Source organism: Salvia splendens, chromosome 3 (genome assembly GCF_004379255.2).
Source record: "Salvia splendens isolate huo1 chromosome 3, SspV2, whole genome shotgun sequence".
Taxonomy (NCBI): Eukaryota; Viridiplantae; Streptophyta; class Magnoliopsida; order Lamiales; family Lamiaceae; genus Salvia; species Salvia splendens.
In genome coordinates, this window is record NC_056034.1 from 14737854 (window position 1) to 14760224 (window position 22371).

The 22371-nt window shown below is 36.8% G+C and overlaps 3 protein-coding genes across 4 annotated transcripts; 1 reads left to right on the forward strand and 2 right to left on the reverse strand.

The window, feature by feature from the left end:
- The first annotated feature begins 4630 nt into the window (after positions 1-4630).
- Positions 4631-10015, forward strand: LOC121795167 (thioredoxin reductase NTRC-like). The gene is made up of 10 exons (XM_042193619.1): positions 4631-5005; positions 5454-5661; positions 5772-5877; positions 6384-6649; positions 7477-7756; positions 8492-8599; positions 8807-8893; positions 8984-9088; positions 9349-9479; positions 9750-10015. The coding sequence occupies exons 1-10, from the start codon at positions 4687-4689 to the stop codon at positions 9808-9810; spliced, it is 1671 nt and encodes a 556-aa protein (XP_042049553.1). The 5' UTR covers positions 4631-4686; the 3' UTR covers positions 9811-10015.
- Positions 10016-11672: 1657 nt separating this feature from the next.
- LOC121793901 (protein MIZU-KUSSEI 1-like) lies at positions 11673-12844 on the reverse strand. Its single transcript, XM_042191923.1, has one exon. It carries the CDS (start codon positions 12544-12546, stop codon positions 11782-11784), a length of 765 nt encoding a protein of 254 aa, XP_042047857.1. The 5' UTR covers positions 12547-12844; the 3' UTR covers positions 11673-11781.
- A 4818-nt stretch (positions 12845-17662) lies between these two features.
- LOC121793766 (MADS-box transcription factor 23-like) lies at positions 17663-21152 on the reverse strand. 2 transcript variants are annotated; one of them, XM_042191799.1, is made up of 8 exons: positions 20914-21152; positions 19244-19334; positions 18959-19026; positions 18723-18822; positions 18533-18574; positions 18324-18365; positions 17985-18127; positions 17663-17893 (listed from the first exon to the last, which is right to left on the reverse strand). In XM_042191799.1, exons 1-8 carry the CDS (start codon positions 21093-21095, stop codon positions 17809-17811), a joined length of 753 nt encoding a protein of 250 aa, XP_042047733.1. In that variant the 5' UTR covers positions 21096-21152; the 3' UTR covers positions 17663-17808. The 2 variants fall into 2 exon arrangements, with proteins under 2 accessions (XP_042047733.1, XP_042047734.1); XM_042191800.1 differs by lacking the exon at positions 18324-18365.
- Positions 21153-22371: the final 1219 nt, after the last annotated feature.

Here is a 22371-nt window from a genome sequence, read left to right on the forward strand (position 1 = left end):
TTTTTTTTATTTTTTTTAAACCCTATATATACGGCTCGTTGAACTTCATTTCATTTGCACCACTTGTTGTTAACAAGTTTATCTCTTCTTTTACTACAAATTTCATTTCTACTTTTAATGGAGAACGATAGGAACTCCCCGGTCACGAGCGAGTCGCAGACTCCGGCGTTTCCCATCGACCTGGAGGGAAACGTAAGCGGAAATGCGACAACGGTACCGGGAATGGGACAGATGGGGGCCATGGGTGGGATGATGTCCCCTTATATGTATAATTGGATGGGACAGATGGGTGGTATGGGTGGTATGATGCCCAGGGCAGCCGGGATGGGGGGCATGACCCCAAATATGATGATGCCGGGGATGGGGATGGGGGGCATGACCCCAAATATGATGATGCCGGGGATGATTCCGGGGATGATGGCGGGGATGATGCCGGGGATGATGCCGGGGATGATGCATGTGGGAGGGGGTGGCAGGGGTCCTTAACCACTAGCGGACGATGTCTATCGACCGGTTGTGGATATGCAGTCTACTGATACCCCTTCCACTTATGTTCCGGATACTCAGTTCACCGGCATAGACACTTTCTCTTTTGAGGAGTTGGGGATATCTCCAGGCAGGCAGACTCCCGATGATATGAGCGGGGGCAGGGGGAAGGGACGTGGCAAGGGCAAGGGAAAAGCCCCAGGGTCTTCCTCACGAACGGTGGCAGAGGAGGAGGATGAGGAGACGGGAAAGAGGGCGATCTGGAGCCAGTGGGAAAACGTCGCGCTTGCGAAGGCTTGGATTGCAATTGTCGAGGATCCCTATGTCGGTGCCAACCAGCATATTGGCAGACTGTGGCATCGGATCGCTGAAGCCTACCACACACACAAACCGGCTGGGGCGAAGCGTCGCCTTCCCGAACAGTGCCGGAAACAGTGGGAGCGGTTGAGGCCTAAGCTTAGTCGATTTGCTGGCCTCTACCAAAACAACCTCCGCCAGGCAAGCAGCGGTATGCCCGAGGAGGATGTCCGGAACCGTGCCTTTGCTCAGTACCCTGACAAAGCCTTGAAATTCAAACAATTCGACCAGTGGGAGGCCTTTCTCGTGGTGAAGGATTCCCCAAAGTTTTGAGGGGGAGTCGAATCGGGCTGGGCGAAGCGGACGAAGATCAACGCTTCCGGTGAATACAGCAGCAGTGCTGGTTCGCACGAGCTCCCGGAAGCCGACGAAGTGTCCCCGCTACCGCAATCAGACTTTCGCCGTCGTCGTCGCCCGGTTGGGCAAAAGGCTGCGCAGCGGAGGGCTAGGGGAACCAGCGGCGGTAGCGGGTCGTTCGAGGTCGAATCGGAGGCCCCTGCTCCCCAAGAAGATATCGACCGCCTCGCCCGCGCGCAGTTAACGACAAGCTTGGTCCGAACCATGCATAGGTGGCATAGCACGACCGATCCGTTGTACAAGAGGATGCTGAAGGATGTCATCGATGGATGTCGGCGCGATTTGGGGATGCCCCCCATTGGAGATGATGGCGCCGAGATTAGCGGAGGGGACGATGGGGGCGGCACGGGCGACGGTGACGGCACGGGCGACGGGGGCGGCACGGGCGACGAGGACAGCGCGGAGTGAGCCGGGGATGTTGGATTATGTATTTTTCTTTTTTTTGAATGACTATGTATTTTGCTTTTTTCTAACTATGTGTTTTTTATGTTTTATGAATATGTATTTTTGCCCGTATTTTGATTTCCCGTATTCCGTGTCAAAATTATATTTCCGTTTTTACGTAATTAAATTATTGTGATTTTTTTATTGCGGGATGTCCTACTGGGAAGGGCGGACATAGGAGGGGATGTCCTAGTGATGTGGCAGTGGGATGGGAAGTCCTAGTGACGTGGCAGAAGGTGTTTTTGGGATGTCCTAGTGGATGTCCTAGTGGGATGTCCGCCCACTGGAGATGCTCTTAGGTACACGCAATACCTAATAGTATTTCGACAACTATAGTACTATCCGATCCCGCATCTACACCCGATAATTTCGGGTATCGGGTATCCAACTTGACGAGTATCGAGACAGATCGAGTAATACTTGAAAACTCATTCGATACCCCTAAGTGCGTGAATATCACTTTAATCGGTGATGATATTGATGCTATTATTTTTCTAAAACCCAATATTAACTTTGATAGATCACACTTGGGTAAAACCATAGTACTACTATGTTAAATGACTTTCTTTATGACTTTCTTTTTTACATCATTAAATGACTCTTTTCTTTTTTACTTCAAATAAAATAAATATCAATAGTTATAATAAAAGTTCAGCAATAGTTATAATAAAAGTTCAGCATAAAATTATTCGTTTATCCATATTGCTAGTATGATTATCACAGCTATAAAAATAAAATTGACTAATATTTAGGGATGTCAATCCAACCTGAAACCTGTGGATCGGCCGGAATAGCGTGATAAAATTAGCAGGTTAGGGCCGTAATTTTTTAACCCGAATACAAAACGGGTTAACCCGAATGGGTTGGCGGGTTCGATGGGTTGGCCCGAACGGGTTGTGGGTCGGCCCGACGGGTCAACTTTTAATTTAAAATATTAAGTTTTAGGGATTTTTTTGTATTCTTTTAATTTCATGTGGCACAATCATTATTTTTCTTTAATCTTTCATTCTACACTTTTTCACTCGATCCCACACTATCAATTTTCAAGTTCCACCTCGACTCATTATTTCATCGTCCCATCATCTGTCACTAATGTCTTACCACCACCAAAGCCCATCAACACAAAATTAAAGATTAATCCATCAACATCTCAATATATTTATCATTCATAAAGATTCAGATCAAGTCAGTTTGAGACAATTGAGTTGAAACAACTACAGTACTATATACGTCATCAAAGTCTTGGATTTTTGTTTATTTATTCATTGTGCATGTTTAAATTTTCTGCATGGAGATACATTGCACTTCTGCTTCCAAAACAATATTGTTACTTTGTTTGTTTAGGATAATAGATTCATATATATAACCTTTAGATGATGTATACTCTCACTATCGGAAAAGTACAATTACTTTATTTGATATGAGACTAACATTGAGCATAGTCAAATTAAATATCCATTGTAATTATTGTTTGAACTACTCTAATCTTCCGACAGTTTGGTAATTGGATGGGTGATGGGTCTATCACTATTTTGTTTATCAACTGTATCATGATTAAGTGTAAATTAATTTAAGTTAATTAATATCCATCAACTATGTCTAATCACGGAACTGTATTAATAATATATAATTTTTTGTATATATATGATGTCTAGTAAAATGTGCATTATAAAATTGACATAGTATTTCTTAGTTGCTAAATAATTAGAGCATGCAAATCGAAAAACATAACAATAGATTTCAATATTTCATTAGACATTAAAGGTATCTATCATTTGTGAAGCCATCACAAATTTCACCAACCTAGTTTTGATTTATATATACAACTACAAAATTTTCACGATATAAATGAACCAACAGAAGATAATATTTAGTACAGTGTTTGATATCACCTTAAAAATTCTTGAATTCCAAATTTTAACAACGAATTGCAATTCAGTTTTTACTCTTTCGAGCTAATATACGTATTAGAAATTCGTTTAACCATATAAAAAATTAAAATTTATATCCTCTTTTTTTTAGAAAAGAGAAAAAAAAAATCAATTGAGAAATAAAAACTAATGGAGTATATTAGTACACATAATATTTTTTGCAACGCCCGAATGAAGATTTAGTTTTATAAAAAGCATAATAAGCAAATGTAGAGCATATTGAGAAATGTAGCTTGTGTGAAGCTATCACAAATTTGACAAACCAATTATCGATTTAGTTTAAAAGAATAAATTTGCATAATAAACTTGTAATAAATAAAAATTAAAGCACTTATAGTAATTATATATATGGACAATAATGGTCATTACGTACCACACCACCGGTGAAAACACTAGACGAATATTCGACGTGCATAATCATAATAAAATGACAAATACCGTTTCCATACGCGGACATTAAATGCGCAGAAATTTAAAAGTTATATACAAATATTAATTATTTTAATTACATTATAGGAATTTAATTAAGATGATCGTTGCCTTGTCTCTTCTGTTCACAACATGAGATGGAGCAAAGGACACCACCTCTAATAAGTAGACCGTGTTAATTTGAATTGACGGCGTTATAGTGATAACTATTTAAGTTGCTAACTCATTTATATAATGTATTAAAAATGTCAACACATTATATTGATGTTCAACAAAATTATGTGTTGACATTTTAATGTCATCGCGTTGACATTTTTAATACAATGCATTGATGAGTTAACGAGTTAACAATTGATCACACCCCTTGAATTGACTGTATAATTCTCTTATAAAAATAATTTTATTCAATTTTATTGAGCTGAATTATGTAATTCCAAAAATTATATCGAATCCAGAAAAGCTAGATCATATGTTCACTATCAAATATCAATAGTAATGAGAGAAATAGGACAAATATTATTATAGAGAATTATCATAAATGAAAAACAAGGAGTAATTTTTGTGATAAAAAAAGAATAATGTTTTTGGACGGAAAAGATTAAAGATTTGAAATGGAGTGAGTGGTGAGTGTGAAAATGGGTGTATTTGTATTTGTTTAGGAGATATCGTATATTCGTAACCAATGGCAGTGAGTCCCTGCCTCCACCCCAAGATAACAAACGGCATCGTTTCCGGTGCCGGACCTCAATTCGGATTCCGATTCCGATTCCGAGCTCGGCCAGTTACCACTTCTTCGTATCTCTCTGCAATGGCCACCTCTCCTTCAACTCTCTCCAGCGCCTTCTTTCCTTCTCGGAGCAATTTAATCTTCCTCAAGGCTGGGAACCGCTGCCGAGCCGCCGTATTCTCGGGCCGTCCGAGTCAACTCCGGATTGGAAACTCTCCGTTCCGCCTTGCCGTCGCGGCGGCGAGTTCGGGGGAGGAGCAGCCGACTTCTTCGGGTGCGTTTATTTTTGTTGGAGAGATTGGATTTGTGCGATTTTGACTGTTTTTGACTGAGTTACTTAGTGATTATTTTGCATCCTTAATTTGCGTTTATGAGCTTATATTTATGATTGCGTGTGGTGTTAGAGTTCTGAAGACCTTGATTGTGAGATTCCATATTATGTAAGCATTGTTGAGTTTCATTGATGGCAATCATGTGTATTATCATGAGTGACTATAGACTGTAGAAATCCTTCAAGTTAGGGCATGCTACTCATTATGTTTGATGTCCATGTTCACGTGACTCTTCTATGTTCAGAGAGAGAGAGAGAGAGATTGAGGTTATTGTGCTTAGATTCGTCTATCTTAAATTTGAGCGGGGTTCTGTTCCACTTTTCCTAAAACAGAAATGCCTATCAGTTTTTTTACATGACTCTTAATGCAACCAATATCTCTCTTTTGCAGCTGGGGGAATTGAGAATGTGGTAATAATAGGATCAGGTCCAGCAGGATACACGGCAGCGATATATGCGGCTAGAGCCAACCTGAAGCCAGTTGTGTTTGAGGGATTTCAGGTAGGTGGTGTTCCGGGAGGACAATTGATGACCACAACTGACGTGGAAAACTTCCCCGGCTTTCCAGAGGGAATAACGGGTCCAGACTTGATGGATAGGTAACTGAAATCAAGAACTGCTACTGGCCTGATCATGCCATGAAGAGGTTCTTAATGATCCTTTTTCTGACAGAAAATAGTCCAGATGTTGACTGTGTTTATTTGACCAGGATGCGGAAACAAGCTGAGCGCTGGGGAGCAGAATTACATCAAGAAGATGTGGAATTCATTGATTTGAAAAACAGGCCCTTTACTGTGAAAAGTAGTGAACGCAAGGTGATGCTTGTTTTGGTGGTTTTCATTTCTTTAAGATTGATATCTGGTGGAGCATTCTTGTGTTGTTGATCATTCATCATCTTCTTTAAAATCCAAACCTCCAATTTTGAAAACTAAGCTTTCAATATTTGTTTTACATGGCCTAATGTAGTTTACTTAGAATAATTGCATGAAGTGTCCGGTGTTATTGTTGCAGTAAAATGTAGGTCAAATCATAATGAAAAATGTTACATTTTTTACCATCTTTAGTTAGTGATTCACATCATACGGGCATTTCTATATCATTAATTCCGCATTTTTTGCATGTGTGCTAAGGCTTTCGATGTCTAACGTATCTAGACACAATGATCTAGGATATATTGATTCATATCTTTTCTCATCTGTCTCTCTGCATTTCATATATGAATTAAGTTCAGCATTTACTACATTCTTTGATTGGGTGTATCTCCAGCTCAATTTTTCAAAGAACCTTGAGCCTATTATAGAATCCCTTCTTGTCTTTCAAGGTAAATTGCCACAGTATTATCTATGCTACTGGAGCTACTGCAAGGAGACTGGGATTACCTCGAGAAGAAGAATTCTGGTGTAGAGGAATCAGTGCGTGTGCTATTTGTGATGGAGCATCCCCATTGTTTAAAGGCCAGGTCCTTGCTGTGGTTGGTGGAGGTGATACAGCTACTGAGGAAGCTCTGTACTTGACTAAGTATGCTCGTCATGTTCACTTACTTGTTCGTAAGGACCATCTTAGGGCATCAAAAGCAATGCAAGATAGGTAAGCACTGAATACATATGTACCTCTGCAATGTATCTTTTGAAGTTTTGTGGACTTTTTGCTTCAACAAGTGTGTTAAGGAGGGAATGGAATGGTCGTTCTTACCTCCATTTGATACCTTTGTTTAGTATTTTTTTTCTTATGAATCACAATTCCTAGTACTAGATTTGGAATACTAATTCCTTCTTCAGCCCATGCTATTAGCCATTCCTAATCCTTCTAAATTTATGTTATGACTAAAAGACCCTCATACATTTTATAACTTGACAAGTACAGCCTTTGAAAGTTTAGGACATCTCTTCTATAATTGACTCACACCTCTGCGAACACTCTCTATATTTTCTCTGGATTATATTAGAAAAAAAGAGAAAAATTGCTTATTCGGTAATTCAAAATAAGTTTATTTTTGTCTACCAATCATAGGGAATGTAATCAATCAAGGAATCATGATTCCTTTCCTTTCGTATTCCTTGTGCATACCAAGCATAAAATCTCCTAAGGTTTGTCATTCCATTCCATTCGCCCCTTATTCCATTTCATCTTACCAGGCACCTCTTTAGTGTTTTGAGAATATGCTATACTTACCTCACTGTATAAATTAGTATAGCATTTTAGAACTGCAAATAGCTTTTGTAGGTACAACTGCCTATATTACCATCAGGACATATTTATGAGAAAAAAAGAATGCTGTGATTCTACTTATGGCTTCTATAGATGAATATTATTGACTGTTTTTTTGGGCCCATTCAATTACTAATCAGCAATGTTTTTTAAGTTTCAACTACCTGAATGTTTGTTTAACAGGTTGATTATGGCGAATGTTTCAGAGTACTTAACAATCCAAATGTCACCGTCCACTTCAATACAGAAGCAATGGATGTTGTGAGCAACAACAAAGGGCAGATGTCAGGCATATTGGCCAGGAAGATTGACACTAGAGAGGAGTCTGTTTTGGAAGTGAAGGGCTTGTTTTATGGGATAGGTCATTCACCAAATAGCCAGTTATTGGAAGGCCAGGTTGATCTCGACTCCACTGGCTATGTTTTGGTCCAGGAAGGTTCTGCTAAAACTTCAGTAGAGGGTTTATTTGCCGCCGGTGATGTGCAGGTATAGTATTGCATAGGTCCTTCTCTGACGCATTACCTTGATATCTTTATTGCACTTGACTAAAGATATGCTTTCTGCAACGAAACCCTAAATAAAGCTATTCTAGATTGAGTACCCTGGTCTTTCTGGATTGTACTCTATGACTTTACAAGTTTGTCAGTTGTGTGACTTGTGTACCTCAGATAATTAACAAGCCGCAAATCAACTGATTTTATTGCAAAAACCTTAATCACCATTCTCCTCTGTCTGTTGACGTCATGAACATTTTTTTGGTCCCATTGGAGAAAACTTAACCAGCAGCATAGTTATTACTATGGCTGAAATAAACACAAAGTCTTGAAATGTTTCAGAAACCTACAGTTTGTATTATTAAGAGTATTAATCATTCTATTTGTGCTTTTATAATGTATTGTATGATCCTGATTTCAACGTTATTTTGAATTTTTTATCTTTGATCAGACGTATATCTCTATGAAATATACAAATCAGAGTCCCGATGAAATCTTCCATAGGCTGAATGCATGAGTATGCACTTATAAATTTGTACAGTTGCATTCATCTCTAATTTCTCACGGATATGTTGTCATGCTTTATGGTATGCAATTTAAATTTTGTACAGTTTCATCCATCATGTTATTGTATATTTCTTGATTCTGAAGTATGCCCTTGTAAAAATCTCATTGTGGCTTTGTAAAAATCTCATTGACTACGATTTTATATGTTATCTGTAAATAGGATCATGAGTGGAGGCAAGCAGTAACTGCGGCTGGATCGGGATGCATTGCCGCTCTCTCTGTTGAAAGATATCTCACAAGCGAAAATCTGCTGATTGAATTTCACCAGGCAAGCTACTACCATTGCTACATCAGACTTCAACTTTCATTAGTATTGATTAAGCGAAAACTAACAATTGAAAAAGTTGTCTTTCGAGTTAATTTGTGTCTCTACTTGAGTTCTTGTAGACGATCTCAGCTAGTAACGTTTAGTCTAGTTGGTACACTTTAGTCTTTACTGCTGGTGAAAACTATCTTATATTTCTGCTGTGTACAGCCTGTTACCGAAGAGGTTAAGAAAGAATTCACTGACAGAGATGTTCAAGAAGGTTTTGATATGACAATAACAAAGCACAGGGGTCAGGTAAGAATTTTCCCATTCAAGAGAAGCTCATTTATTTGTCTGCTTGTTCAGTCAATAATATAATTTTATGATTTTTCCTTCGCTTTCCAGTATGCTCTACGGAAGCTGTACCATGAAAGCCCGAGACTCGTATGCGTGCTTTACACATCACCGACATGTGGTCCTTGTAGAACATTGAAACCAATTCTTAGCAAGGTATATTTCTCATTCTAGTCTATAATCTACAGTGCACATGTTTTGGGTTCAGACTCTCTTGATGTACTATTTGGTTTAATAGAAAAATTAATTCCAAATGCATAATATACATAAAAAGATTTAAAATAAAATAAAATAGGTGGAGACAGAGAACAACTAGTTTTAATCAATAATAAAGAAGATGATTGTATATCGTGATGATGAAAGTTTTTTTAATCGTTGCATATTAAATCACAAATGCTATTACCTTGATATGGCAGGTCATAGATGAATTCAACCAGCATGTCCATTTGGTCGAGATTGACATTGAGGAAGATCCAGAGATAGCTGAGGCCGCAGGAATCATGGGCACACCTTGTGTACAATTTTTCAAGAACAAGGAAATGATCAGGTTGGTTAAATTTGAAGGCTCAAAGATGGCATTTTTTTCCGTAACCATCAATATTTCGACTCCTTTCTGGACATAACCTAATGCATTCACCTCGGACATAGCACCAACCACATTTCTCATATCTATCTAAATAGCTTCTTCGCACATGGAAAATGAGCGCCTTGTCGTTGATGAGGCCACCACCTTAACGACTCTGAGGAAGTTGAGCAAAACATATGTTTATGTTTATGTTTATGTTTCTGTTGATCTTGATTTTGATTGAATCTGCAGGACTGTATCGGGTGTGAAGATGAAGAAAGAGTACAGAGAATTCATTGAAGCAAATAAATAAGGAAGAAGAAGCTGAGCTTCGTTTGCAGTAGGTACCTTGTTTTATTCATTAGCTATGTGTGACTCAATTTTGATGTGTAAGAATTGGCTATTCAAATATACTCCTACCATTTACTTGCGGAAGAAAAAAGATAGTATGCCATTTCTTTTGCCATTGCGATTGTATATTTCGAAACTCAAGTGTACAAACAAAACCGCTCTTTCTATTTTTCGTGCTTCAACTTGTTATTCTTTGGCTTGTATTGCTTCTCTTTTGTAAAATTCATTGAAAATTTTGGATATATCTATTTCTTTAAATCCATATGATATTACAACTTGAACTCGATTGAATTTTCAAGAAACAATCAGATTTACTAGAATAAATTTTCTACGTTTTGAGCTAGTTTTGCGAAATTTATCAAGTATTTGAATGTTTGAACCACAATATTTACATAAATAACTGATTCTAGTCAAGTACTCATTGGAACGTGATCAAATGCAAACTCCAAAATATGATATGGGCCGTTAGAAAATATCAATAGATGCTAAAATAATAGCAATAAAATTAGCAATAAAAAATGTCAACGGTTGTTGTGTTGAAATTGTATTGACATCAAAATCTTAATATTTTACACTGTGTTGACATTGTGTTGATATTGTGTTGAAAAGTTTGGAGTTTGTACAATATATGAGTTTGCATTTTATCACAGACTAGTAGCGGTTTACTTACTGTGATTGGTCAAAAGTAGTTGCCACATATATCCTAATATTATATTAGTATAATCAAATTTAAAATGCGAACATGTATGTACTTGTTGGTGGTGTGTGGCTGTGTGGAAATGAATTCACCTCCTAGTGTGTAATTTATTGTGCAACAAAAGCCTATTACTAAGTGTAATAATTAGGATTACAAATTAAGTGATAGTACATTATATATATATATATGGGTGGGGATCTTATCAAATAGTATTATCTTGGCTTGTCATGAATTAGGATTCCTAGTTCTAATAATAGACTTTTTTATGTGGATGATTTTAAGTTTTATAATCATTTTGTTTCCCCCGTGTTTTGGGGGAAAGTTGATCAACACTAATTAGTGTAGTGAGACTCTCATACATATTGCTAGTGCTTCCCCCACCACATAATCATCAACACTATGTATTCCACCTTCACTTTAATTACCTTGAGTAATAGTAATTCCAAGTTTTACTAACAGTAGTATAATATAATTGCGTGAGATCAAATATGCAGTGGTTAAATAAAAATCCATTGGCCACATCCAAGTAGGGCTGGCAATTTTCGACACGACACGATAATCTGACACGAATCCGCACGAAATTATTGGGTTGAGGTCAAGTCTTATTGGATTCGTGTCCTTATCGGGTTGACCCATTAAGAACCCGATAATTTCGGGTTGGGTTCGGGTCGGATGCGGGTCGGATACGGGTAACCCATTAAGAAATAATATTATTATTTTTATTATTATTTAAAAAAATATATATTACTTTAATTTTTTAATTTTTTATAAATTAGGTTTAAATAGTATAAAACGAATTTTAATTATGTAAATTAGGTTAAAATTAAGGTTTAATCGTGTAATATTAGGTTTTAATCGTGTAATATCAGGTTCGGGTTGTTATCGTGTCGTGTCAACCCATATTATATCGTGTCGATAACGGGTTCGTGTCGGGTGCGGGTCGTGTTCGGATTTGAAGGTAGCAGGTCGGGTTCGTGTTCGAATTTACAGTTTCCTTAGCAGGTCGGGTTCAGGTTAGGCCTTATTGGGTTGGGTCATTATCAGGTTGACCCGATAACGACCCAATCCGCACGATTTGCCAGCCCTACATCCAAGTACAAATCACAAAGAACAAAGTACAACCTCCCTAAGCGCAACGCAACATGTTCTTTCTATTTTTATAATACATCTAGTACACCTCAATTTATTTCATAACCCCAACAAGCAAACCATATATTTGAAGGATAAAAAAGAAAATCAAATTCTGAGCAAAAAAATACTGAGCTCGGGGCCACCATTTCCATCTGGATTCAACATGTAGAAAGCTTCGGAGTCACGGCTGCCGACCACCCTCTCGAAGCGGGCCCTCATATAGAGCAGCTCCCCCTCCGCCGCGCTCCCCTCGTCCACCACCGGAATCACTCCGGCTCCCACCGACACACTCTGCACCGTCCGCAGCACGTGGCGGTCGGAGTCCGTCCAGTCCCTTGCCGCCGCGTAGCCGCACTTTCTTCCGTTGCAGTACATCGTCCACGCCGCCTCCGCGAAGAGGCGCTGCGAGCTCCCTCGCCCCTTCTCGCACTCGAGCGCGATCCTCACCAGCCCCGACGACATCTCCTTGACCAGAGTGGAGGTGGAGAGGGCGAGCTCGATGAGGAGGACTGGCTCCGAGCGGGGGTCGTCTTGGACCGCGAAGCTGACGTGGCCGCGGTGGTATCCGAAGAGGGTGCCCGTGACCTTGCGGCCGAGGGAGGGTGGGACGGTGAGGTGGGTTGGCATGTGGAGCCAGCGGCAGGCTGGGAGGAAGGATGGGATGGTGAAGATGGAGATGAGGGAGCGGAGGAAGGTGGACACGCCGCTGCGGGTTTGGTGAGTAGGGCGGCGGACGAGGGATTTTTGGTAGAAGCCATCGCCGCCGCCACCGGAGGACCGGGTGTAATTGGCAGGGATGATCTTGCTTGTGCTCTTGCAGCTGCTGCTTCTTGGAAGACTTGCCATTACTATTTGCTCTTGCTTCATCATGGACTTTGTGTGTGTGTGTGTGTGTTTTCTCACTAAATATCAAGAAATTCTATGAGTGATCAAGAATAATGTTGTATATGTGTGATTAAGAAAATCAAAAGTAACCATTGAATATTGTAGTGTGTGTATGTGTTTTCTCACTAGTGATCAAGAAATAGTACCAATGAAGGGGAGGTTTCTTTTGGAGAATGTTGAAAATGGGAGTTTATATTTTCAACAAGGTTTGAGAGGAGAGAAGAAGAAATGGTGATTAATGGAGGGAGGGGACAGGCATGATGATGGTTTTAAATATAAAGGGGGAGTGTGGAGGTTTGTGATAATGGTTTCATCAATGATGCTTATTTATATGCAAACTCCATAATTGTCTTTCATATCCATATTTTAATAATCACATTTGGATCCTTTCTACCCATTAACTATGATACACGTGCGCGCCAATTCCCTCAACTCCCTTCTCTTATTTTGGATTGATAAATGAATAAAGATTTACGGACCGCACAATAAACTCTAACTCGAGATCTTTAGCTTCAGGCACTAACCATCCCACCTCTTATTATGAATATATGCCGTTCTTAGTTACTAGCTTTATTTATCATCACTTATAATATCGAATTCGATTGTAAAATGAAGTTTGATATTTTGGAATTTCATTTTGAGTCGAGACATGTAGTATGAGTTTGCAATGTAGAGATCATTTTTTATCTTTGTTTTGAGCCTTTCTTCTAGTAAAAACGTTCCGATTCAACTTTCATATTGAATAAATCAACAAAAAGTAGATCTAATAATAAATATATAAAGATGTATTCGTATCAATTTCTATAAATACCATAGTTAATATATTTCATTGAGATTACAAAAGGATATAAAACATTCATTACGTCCTTCTTCTTAGCTAGTTAAGAGTCTACTCCTACTATTAATATTTAACGTTCTTTAGTCAATCGATACAGATAGTTATAATATCACACACAATTATAATACTACTATAAACTAATGAAACTAATTGGTAGATTAGACTAGGACAGGGGAATATGATTAAGAGCCATTGCAATTTTGAAATAGCAAATCCTTTTCCAATAATTGAGTTTAGACTTTCCAAATTCAAGAAAGGGGCCCAGACCATAGAACAACTCCAAAGGGATATTATAAATCAAGAGACACTCTTACGTAATAGTTCTAATTAAAAAAATGAATATTTTAGCTAATCAAAATTTGCAATAGTATTATTTCCCTCTGACCATTAATTTGTTTACGATCACCATGGTGGGCTGTAGTTAAAGATTGACAACGACCTAAATCGGTCTATTCATAAAAACATTCAATTATTTATAAATATGTCTTTTCCTTGATATATATATGAATTTCTCGTAATATTTCTTGAATTGGATGGTGGTGATCATACAATGAATTAACACATATCATCCATAAAAAAGATTAAAGTCATTTTTCATATAAAAAAATTAGCTTAAGACTGAGAGGTCAGTTTGTCACTGTCCATTTGGATTAAGCTAAAAAAAGATAACAAAGTATAATAATAAAGGTTGTTGAATAGTTTAGATGATTTATTAAATAAAAAATTGGGCCGGTTCCAAACAGATTAATTTAATTTGGGCTATTTCCCTATTGGTTGGCCTACCATTTTTACGGCTGAGATTAGTTGCATGTTTAGACGCGTGGGCTCTTTATTACCACAATTATCCTTTTTATGGTAAACTTTTATATGTTCGTCACCGGTTTCGTTTTTATTTTTTATTCTATTTTTTGTGTTTTTTAAATCACTTTCATTGTCACTTGCTAATAGTAATAGCTTTTCAAATTTCAATGTTATACCTTAATTTCAAAATTGAAACAATTCCAAAATTGGTTACTTAATTATATCAAATCCCTTTTATTTTTTAAAAGTACAAAGTAGCATTATATATACAACATACATAAAATATTACTCCCTCCGTTCCATAATAGTGAAGTCATTTTACCATTTTGGTACGTTCCAGAGTAGTGAAGTCATTTCCCTTGTTAGTAAAAGTCAACATATTTCTTCTCACTTACTTTACTCTCTCTTACTTTATTCTTTCTTCATCTCTCTACCTTTTTCATTTCCTACTTTATTCTACCTTCACTTAACTCACTTATCTCAATTTTTCTTAAGCTGCGTGCCAAAAAAGATATGCATCTACTACTATGGAACGGGAGGAGTTATACATTTCAATTAGAAAGAAGAAATGAACTTCAGAGATATTATACTAAATCCCTTTTTGTATACTTCTTTTAGTTAAAAGAAAACTTCAATTAAAGCGTATACCAATTTAATTTTTTATGTTACCATATCATCATTATTGAATTTGGACCACAAAACCACTATCACCATATATTCATATATTGTAATTCTATTCTAAAACCATGTTGATGAGCTCTCATCATGAGGATCCTCGTATCTAAATTATATTTTTTGGGAAACTGAGAAATTGAGTTTTTTTATAATATTAATGAAGATTGGAAGGACCACTTCAGATATTTTTTTGTTGCATTGATTATTATTTTAAATATGTTTGAATAATTTGTAGAGTACAATTGTTAATATAATTAATCATAACTTGGGCTAATTCAATTATACAAACACACGCACGTAAATATGACCAAGATTTAGCATTTTCATGAATACAGAATATATATTGCAATAATTAATAATTCATGATTATTAGGAATTAAAAATTATGGGACGCATGTCGAATAAAAGCACCTAGAACAGAAAATTCATTTTGGTGGGTGCGCCGTGCATAGGTTTCGACTTTGCTTCTGGCATGCTTACAAAAATGTTGAACAAAAGTTACAAAACTAGATAAAAATTTATCTTTATATGCTATGCACACCATTTTTGTTTATGATATCCTAATTAATATAATGTCTAATTAGTACTATTAGCTAGCTTCAACTTAATATAAGTAGGGTTACATATAAGAGCATCCGCAATGGGGCGGATGATAGGCCGCCCGATGCCTCGGGCGAGCCATCGTCCGCGCCCTATAGATCGTCCACGGACGATACGCGGACGATAAGACATCGTCCGCCCACTGTGGGCGACGCGGATGATGCAACACGTTTTTGTTTTTCTTTTTTTTTATATTTTTTAAATTCAAAAATTATTTTTATATAAATACCCCCTACCCCACATTCACATTTTTAACATTTCCATTCACATTTCCACTCTCAAATTACACTATAAAATGGATTCCGGTGAATACCCAAGTCCGAATAGTCCGATGTTTGGGGGTGGTACACGTTGGCCGGGTACAGACCCTGACGAATATCGGCCCTTCGACTCCAACACGCAGTACGATCCCGAATTCAGTACGGATTCGTACGGTCTGTCCGATATTGAGCCGTCTCCAACCCGCCCTCCGCACCGCCGCCGCCGCTGCCCCCTCCGCCGCCCCCTCCCCCGCCAGAAAGAAGCGGAACCGGCACCGGGCATACAAGTTGCCACTTCCGGAAACGAATGAAGAGTACGCCCCCGGGAGGACGAACTACCAATCGGATGAAACCCTCGTCTTGGTGAGGTGTTGGTGGATATTTGGAGGACCCGATGTTTGCGAACAACCAAAAGCAGGTTGCGTACTGGGAGCGCATCGTCTAGCGCTACAATGAGGCGAAGCCGCCGAGCGCGTGCAAGCGCCATAGGTAGCAGCTCCACAAGCACTGGGATCAGGTGAAGAAGCAAGTCAACCTGTTCTCGGCGGAGTACGAGAAGTGCTTGAGGGAGCATGGAAGCGGCGAGAGTTTGAGCGATGTGCGCGATAGAGCGTTGTTGTCATACCAGTCATTGTACGACGACTTCAAGCATTTCAACATCTGGGTGCTCTTGAAGGACAAGCAGAAGTTCCAAGGCGGGATTCTGCCATCGGCTGCGCCAAAGAGGACGAGGACCACCGAAGTCGGTACTTACACGAGCAGCGAAAGCGGCGCATTTCCGGTGGACCTCAACCGGACGATGTATAAGGAGGAAGAGAGTTCCGACATACCGGTTTCCTCCCGGCGTCTCGTTGGCGTCAAGGCTGTGAAGAACAAGGGGAAGGTGAAGGCAACATCCTCTTCACAAGCCGCGGCCGCCCCCCATCGCTCCCGACCCCAACCCCAACCCCGACGTCACTTGCCTACGCGGAGTTGGCAGCGGCCGCCAACCGGAGGACGTTGTTGGACACGCACAACGCCCTCATGCAGTGTCAGGACCCGACCAAAGCCGAATACCTCCAGGGGATGATCGATGAGCTGCGCCGCAAGTTGAGACTTTTGTAGAGTAGTCAATTTTTTTTTCATTTCTAACTCATGTAACTTTTTTTAATCAATGTAGGATTTGCCGTTTTTAATTAATCGTGGTGTTTTTTAATTATTTTGCGTTGACATATTTGAAAACATTTAAATTAATTAACAAAACAATAGTGAAACATATAGGGCGACCTTTAGGGCGGTTTATAGGGCGCTCCACTGCAGGTGGAAGGATAGGAGGATAAAATGATGATGTGGCGGTGCATAGGGTGTCCTATAAGGCGCCCCATTGCTAATGCCCTAACGAAGTTTATATTAGAAAAACAAATCGAAGTTATGGATTAGAGATAGAAGGAAAATTTATGGATAATTACTAAATAGTAGTAGTATATTTATTTAGAGACAAATACAAAATTAATTACTAATATCTTATTTGCCTTTTGGCAGTTTTTAGGGATAAACTATGTAGTACATGCATACGAATTTTTATGGCAAATATAATAAATTACATGATATTTACAATTTTTGCCCTCTTGAAGAGTGGAGCAGTCGAAGAAGGAATTGTAAAGTCTTAGTTGACCATTTCTGCAACTTGATTCTTTTACTATTCTTTAACTTTTTTATTTACTTTTCCAATGCTGATTGAGCATATGCATGCAATTTGAAAACATAAGAAATGTAACTGGAAAAATAAGTCAAAATTGAATATGACCCAAACCATTCAAAAGCCATTATCTCTAAATTTGTTCCTCAAATCAAATCTTGAAAGTTGGATATGGAAGAATTTTCATACATGTGACTGGATTCGGTGAAAGAATAAAGAAATCTACACAAAATATTGTTTAAAGCATGATAAACAAATTTAAACATTATGATCATAGCATGCATGCGTATACATCTTTTTCTCACAAGGGAAAAGGGAAAAAAAATAGGATTGTAACCACAGGTTTTGATGATCGACCAGCAAAAATTAAACAAAATAAATACTAATGATGACCATTAATCCAGATGCATGACATCGTTGGATTTTTCCAGCTTCGGCATTTTCGTAGCCTCCGAAGCAATAGCAGAAATAGGTGAAATTCTGCAAAATAATATGAAGATTCAATTGAAATTATTGAATAGGAGTAACATTTATAAATAGGAGCAAATATTAATACTATAATTATACATACCCTAAACGCAATGAAGTATCTGAAGCAACTTCCTTGGATCTCCATTCATGCATTGAACTCGAACTAAGGCAACAATCTTTGCTCAAACTCAAATGATTTTCAATATTGCTGCTTACCCTTGCTTGCTGTCTAAGCTCCTCAATCTGCAATTTTCCCCCAAATAATAATTAAATTATAGGAATTAATATCATTGACCGATTAATCAATCAGTTCATTACTAATAGTATTACATATCATTGGATCGTTGATTAGCATGATGGAAATAATCATTAGACCTAATCATGATTCGGACTATCTCTAGAAATAGAGTGCTTTGTTTTGGCTTTTTTTTTCTCATACCTTTTCTAGCAGGGCCTCATTTTGCAGCGCAATTTTCTTTTCCTATATATATATAAATAAAATAGCAAAAATAAAAAATGGGATTTCAATGAGTTCAGAACTATGGAGATTGAGTTGTACTAGTACTTATTTAGTCTGTGATTAAATTAAAAATAAATTATTATATTTTACGCTATGAACAATGAAAAAGATAAAAAATAATTAAATACCTGTTGATTTGATCTTTCCATCTGCTCCAAGATTAATTTCTCCTGGAGTTGGAAATAAGTTGAACTATTAGTCTATTACTTCAAATATAAGTATTATTTTAATAGATATGAACTCATACTATACACAGATGAAATAATAACAATAATAATAATAATAATAATAATAATAGTAGTAGGAGTGAATGCATACTTTTCTATCTTTAATAGAGAGAAGTCCTTCTGCAAGCTGATGCTCTAATTTATGCAATTCGTTGTAGGTCAACTCATCGAGCTCTTTTCCCATCATTCGTCTTCAACATGCAATTAATATTCAATGACAATAAATAATACTCCGATAACAACTAGATTTAATTCGACTTACAAAATTGTAGCGTGTATAAATATGTAGCCCATATTATAAAACAAAATAATTAGATTAAAATGTACCTGTTCATCAAATGAAGCTCTTCGATCTCATGCCTGAGGGCTTCGATCTCAACCGTCGGTTGTTCATGCTAAAATAATTTGAAATTGGACCAAAATATATGTTAGACCAACATAATTAATTTAGAAGGGCTCTCGCTATTTGGTACATTCAAAAAATTTAATCCAACTCAGGCCCAAAATATCGATCAATATTACTTCTACTAATCGTCTTTTATAGATACACATATTATTGTCACGTATTATTAATAAATAAATAAAAGTTGAAGTATTAATGTAAATTCTTACCAAAATAACCTGATTATCTGGTTGCACATCAGCTGCGGCAAGTTGTAGGCGTCCACGGGTTTGGTGGTACCTCGCCACAATTTGCTCCATGCTTCAATCAAATAACCTTACTAATTATTCATCACCCATTAATACTCAAAATAACATTTGGATCTTAGAATTAATCCATCATTTAATACTCTTTTTTTTATTACTTTATAATTCCCAAAATTTATTGCATAATTTAAACATGGCATTAATCTTTGGATGCAAAAATAAAAGTAAGGAATACCAATAGATAGCTAGAAAATAAAGAAAAGTATTATCACATCAATACTTTACTACTCCCTCTATCCACAATTAATAGTCATATTTTTTTCATTTTCAACAACCATAAAATTAGCTATTCTATTCTTTTATAAAAAGTTTTCTTTATATAAATTTCATTTTTCACTATCAATACTCGCTCATGTCCCCATTAAATGTACCATATTTGACCGGTGCGGATTTTAAGAAATTATTTAACTTTGTGAAGAAAGTGGGTAGAAAAAGTTAGTAGAATGTGAGTCCTAGTTTTATACTCCCTTAGTCCGCCATTAAGAGTTCCATTTATGGGCGGCACGAGTTTTAAGAAATGTTAAGGAAAGTTGATGGAAAAAAATTAGTGGAATAATTGTCCACTTGTATAGATTATTTTTAAATAAAATGTGAGTGGAATGAGTTAGTGGAAGGTGAGACCCTATTACTAAAAGTGAACCGGGACTCCTATTCGCGGACGGACTAAAATAAAAATAATGAGACTCCTATTCGCGGACAAAGGGAACATAATAGTTTTATAATCAAATGTGAGTTAGAATTAGTTAGAGGAATGTGTGGTCCACTACAAAAAAATGGTAAAAGTGAAATGAAACATTTTATTGGAAACCGTGCAAATAAGAAAATATGACACATTTAATAGGGATCGGAGAGAGTATATCACAATTAGTGCTTACTTTTTCTCACCATCTCACCTACTTTAAATTTTAAATTAAAACTAGCATTACCATTATAAACTATAGTAGTACATAGAAAAGTTATTAGAAAAGAAGAAAAATACTCCGTATATGTTTTGCACTTTTTTTAACCAAAAGAAAACATCAGAAAAGGGTTATTCTCTTCTACGCGCTTATTTGCACACCCCAAATTACAGTCAAGAACCTTGATTAACACTTAATCATTCTAATTAAAACTTAATTAATAATCAAATTCTGTAGTTAATACTTAGTTAATGGCAGCGCGTAACGAGATCGCGCGCCTAGAGAAGTAGTATTGCTCTTCTAAAAAATATTTACCAAACAATTGATTATAGATAAATTTAAATCGAAAAACCGAACAATTCGTTGCTGGTTGTTTCGCCTCCCCCAACAAAAAAAAGAGAAGCCCAAACCTAAACAGCCAAATCAAATTAAATTGGGATCTCCAAGTAACCACTAACTACTGCCTTAAATAAACTCAGTTACTACTATTACATAATTAATTTTCTAATTCTTATAAAATTTAAATATTGCTTATGTAAAAATATTAATCTGCAACAAGATCAAAAGAAATCAACCAATCCCAATTCGTATCAACAGCTGTATCCATCCTTTCCCATTCTAGAAAATTTCCATCTAAAAACTTCCTCCCAAAAAAAAAAAAGATGAAGAAGATACCAAGAACTGGCGAACTCGTAGAGTTTTCCGGTGCCGGAGAAGATGATAACGGCGACCTGAGCGTCGCAGAGAACGGCCAACTCGTTCGCCTTCTTCAGCAATCCGCCGCGCCGTTTCGAGAACGTCACTTGACGGCTATTCACGTTTTCGATCTTCTTAATCTCTATTTTTCCTCTCCCCATTTTTGATTCTTTAATGCCTCCAATCCTTCTTCTCCTTATACAGATTTATATATAGATGTATGTATATCTGTGTGTGCGTGTGAAGATATATATATACACATAAAAAAGTGGGGTATAATAAATAACAATGCATTTTTCCTAAATATGGAAATAGATACGATAGAGTAAAAATATAAAAAAAGTGGGGTATAATAATTAACAATGCATTTTTCCCAAATATGGAAATAGATGCGATAGGTAAAAGTATAATTGTTATTAGAAATTACTTCAATGTGTGTTAGATATTAATATATCACAATTCTCATGAGATATATATATAAAGGGTGTGACTGGATTACTATGAGGGGAAATTATACCTTATATGGTAACGCCAAATTTTTATTTAAAAAAAGTGTAATTGGGATGGGAAACACATATTTAACAATCTTTTGAGAATTTATATTCTGATTTGCTTAGCTATTGATTAAAAAAGGGTTAGAGATATACATCAACTTGTCTTTCTTTCTTTTAATATTTTTTTGTTGTTTGAGAGACTATGCTCAAAATCCGAGTATAAAATTTTAAATTAAATTTTTGAGTTCGGTATTTGTTCGAAATAAGGGGGCCTAAGTCACTTTTCTAAAGGAGGTGAATTGTTTTAAAACACAATAGCCACTTAAATTTATACTACTACTACTTTTTAAACGATTTTAGAACGTTATTTTATAACGCCATCTTTTAACTGCTTGCTTGCAAATATACAACATTATTTATTTAGCTTTTGAGGCTACAACAATATCATAATTTTAAAATAAAATTTTACTATTTATTTTTAAAAAAATTAACCCAAATACAATGAAGAAGCAACAAGCCAACAACAGTGACAAAAAGTGGGTAAGACTCATAACTGATGTATGCCTGCGTTGCATGTGTGAATGAAAAACCAAAGAGCTTTAATAAAAGAATTTTTTTTATTTGAAGGAGAATTAAGGTGTAACTGACTAACTACGTTACATCTTCATACTATATAGTTGGCATAAGCAGAAAATAATAGATAATTAAAAAAATAAAATATTCTCCCAATTAATTTTCCATCATGAAAATGTATCTAGTAAAATTACAATTTTTAATAATGTCTATAGTTGAAAATTGACAAAAATAAGTTATAAATATAATTGGGAAGTGATATGCTTTTGGCAAGTTAGTCATTTTCCCACTTGTGGTCTGATGAAGGAAAAAGATAATGGAAAGAGTATGACTAGATTTAGAAACTTAAAAATGGAAAATAAAATAAATG

Coding starts and splice junctions, on each gene's coding strand:
- LOC121795167 (XM_042193619.1), top strand. CDS start 4,687: ATGGCAGTGAGTCCCTGCCTCCACCCCAAGATAACAAACGGCATCGTT. Junction 5,006..5,453: donor GGAGCAGCCGACTTCTTCGG/GTGCGTTTATTT, acceptor TCTCTTTTGCAG/CTGGGGGAATTGAGAATGTG. Junction 9,089..9,348: donor TGAAACCAATTCTTAGCAAG/GTATATTTCTCA, acceptor TTGATATGGCAG/GTCATAGATGAATTCAACCA.
- LOC121793901 (XM_042191923.1), bottom strand. CDS start 12,546: ATGATGAAGCAAGAGCAAATAGTAATGGCAAGTCTTCCAAGAAGCAGC.
- LOC121793766 (XM_042191799.1), bottom strand. CDS start 21,095: ATGGGGAGAGGAAAAATAGAGATTAAGAAGATCGAAAACGTGAATAGC. Junction 18,823..18,958: donor GAGCTTCATTTGATGAACAG/GTACATTTTAAT, acceptor TGCATGTTGAAG/ACGAATGATGGGAAAAGAGC. Junction 18,128..18,323: donor ATGAGGCCCTGCTAGAAAAG/GTATGAGAAAAA, acceptor GGAAAATTGCAG/ATTGAGGAGCTTAGACAGCA.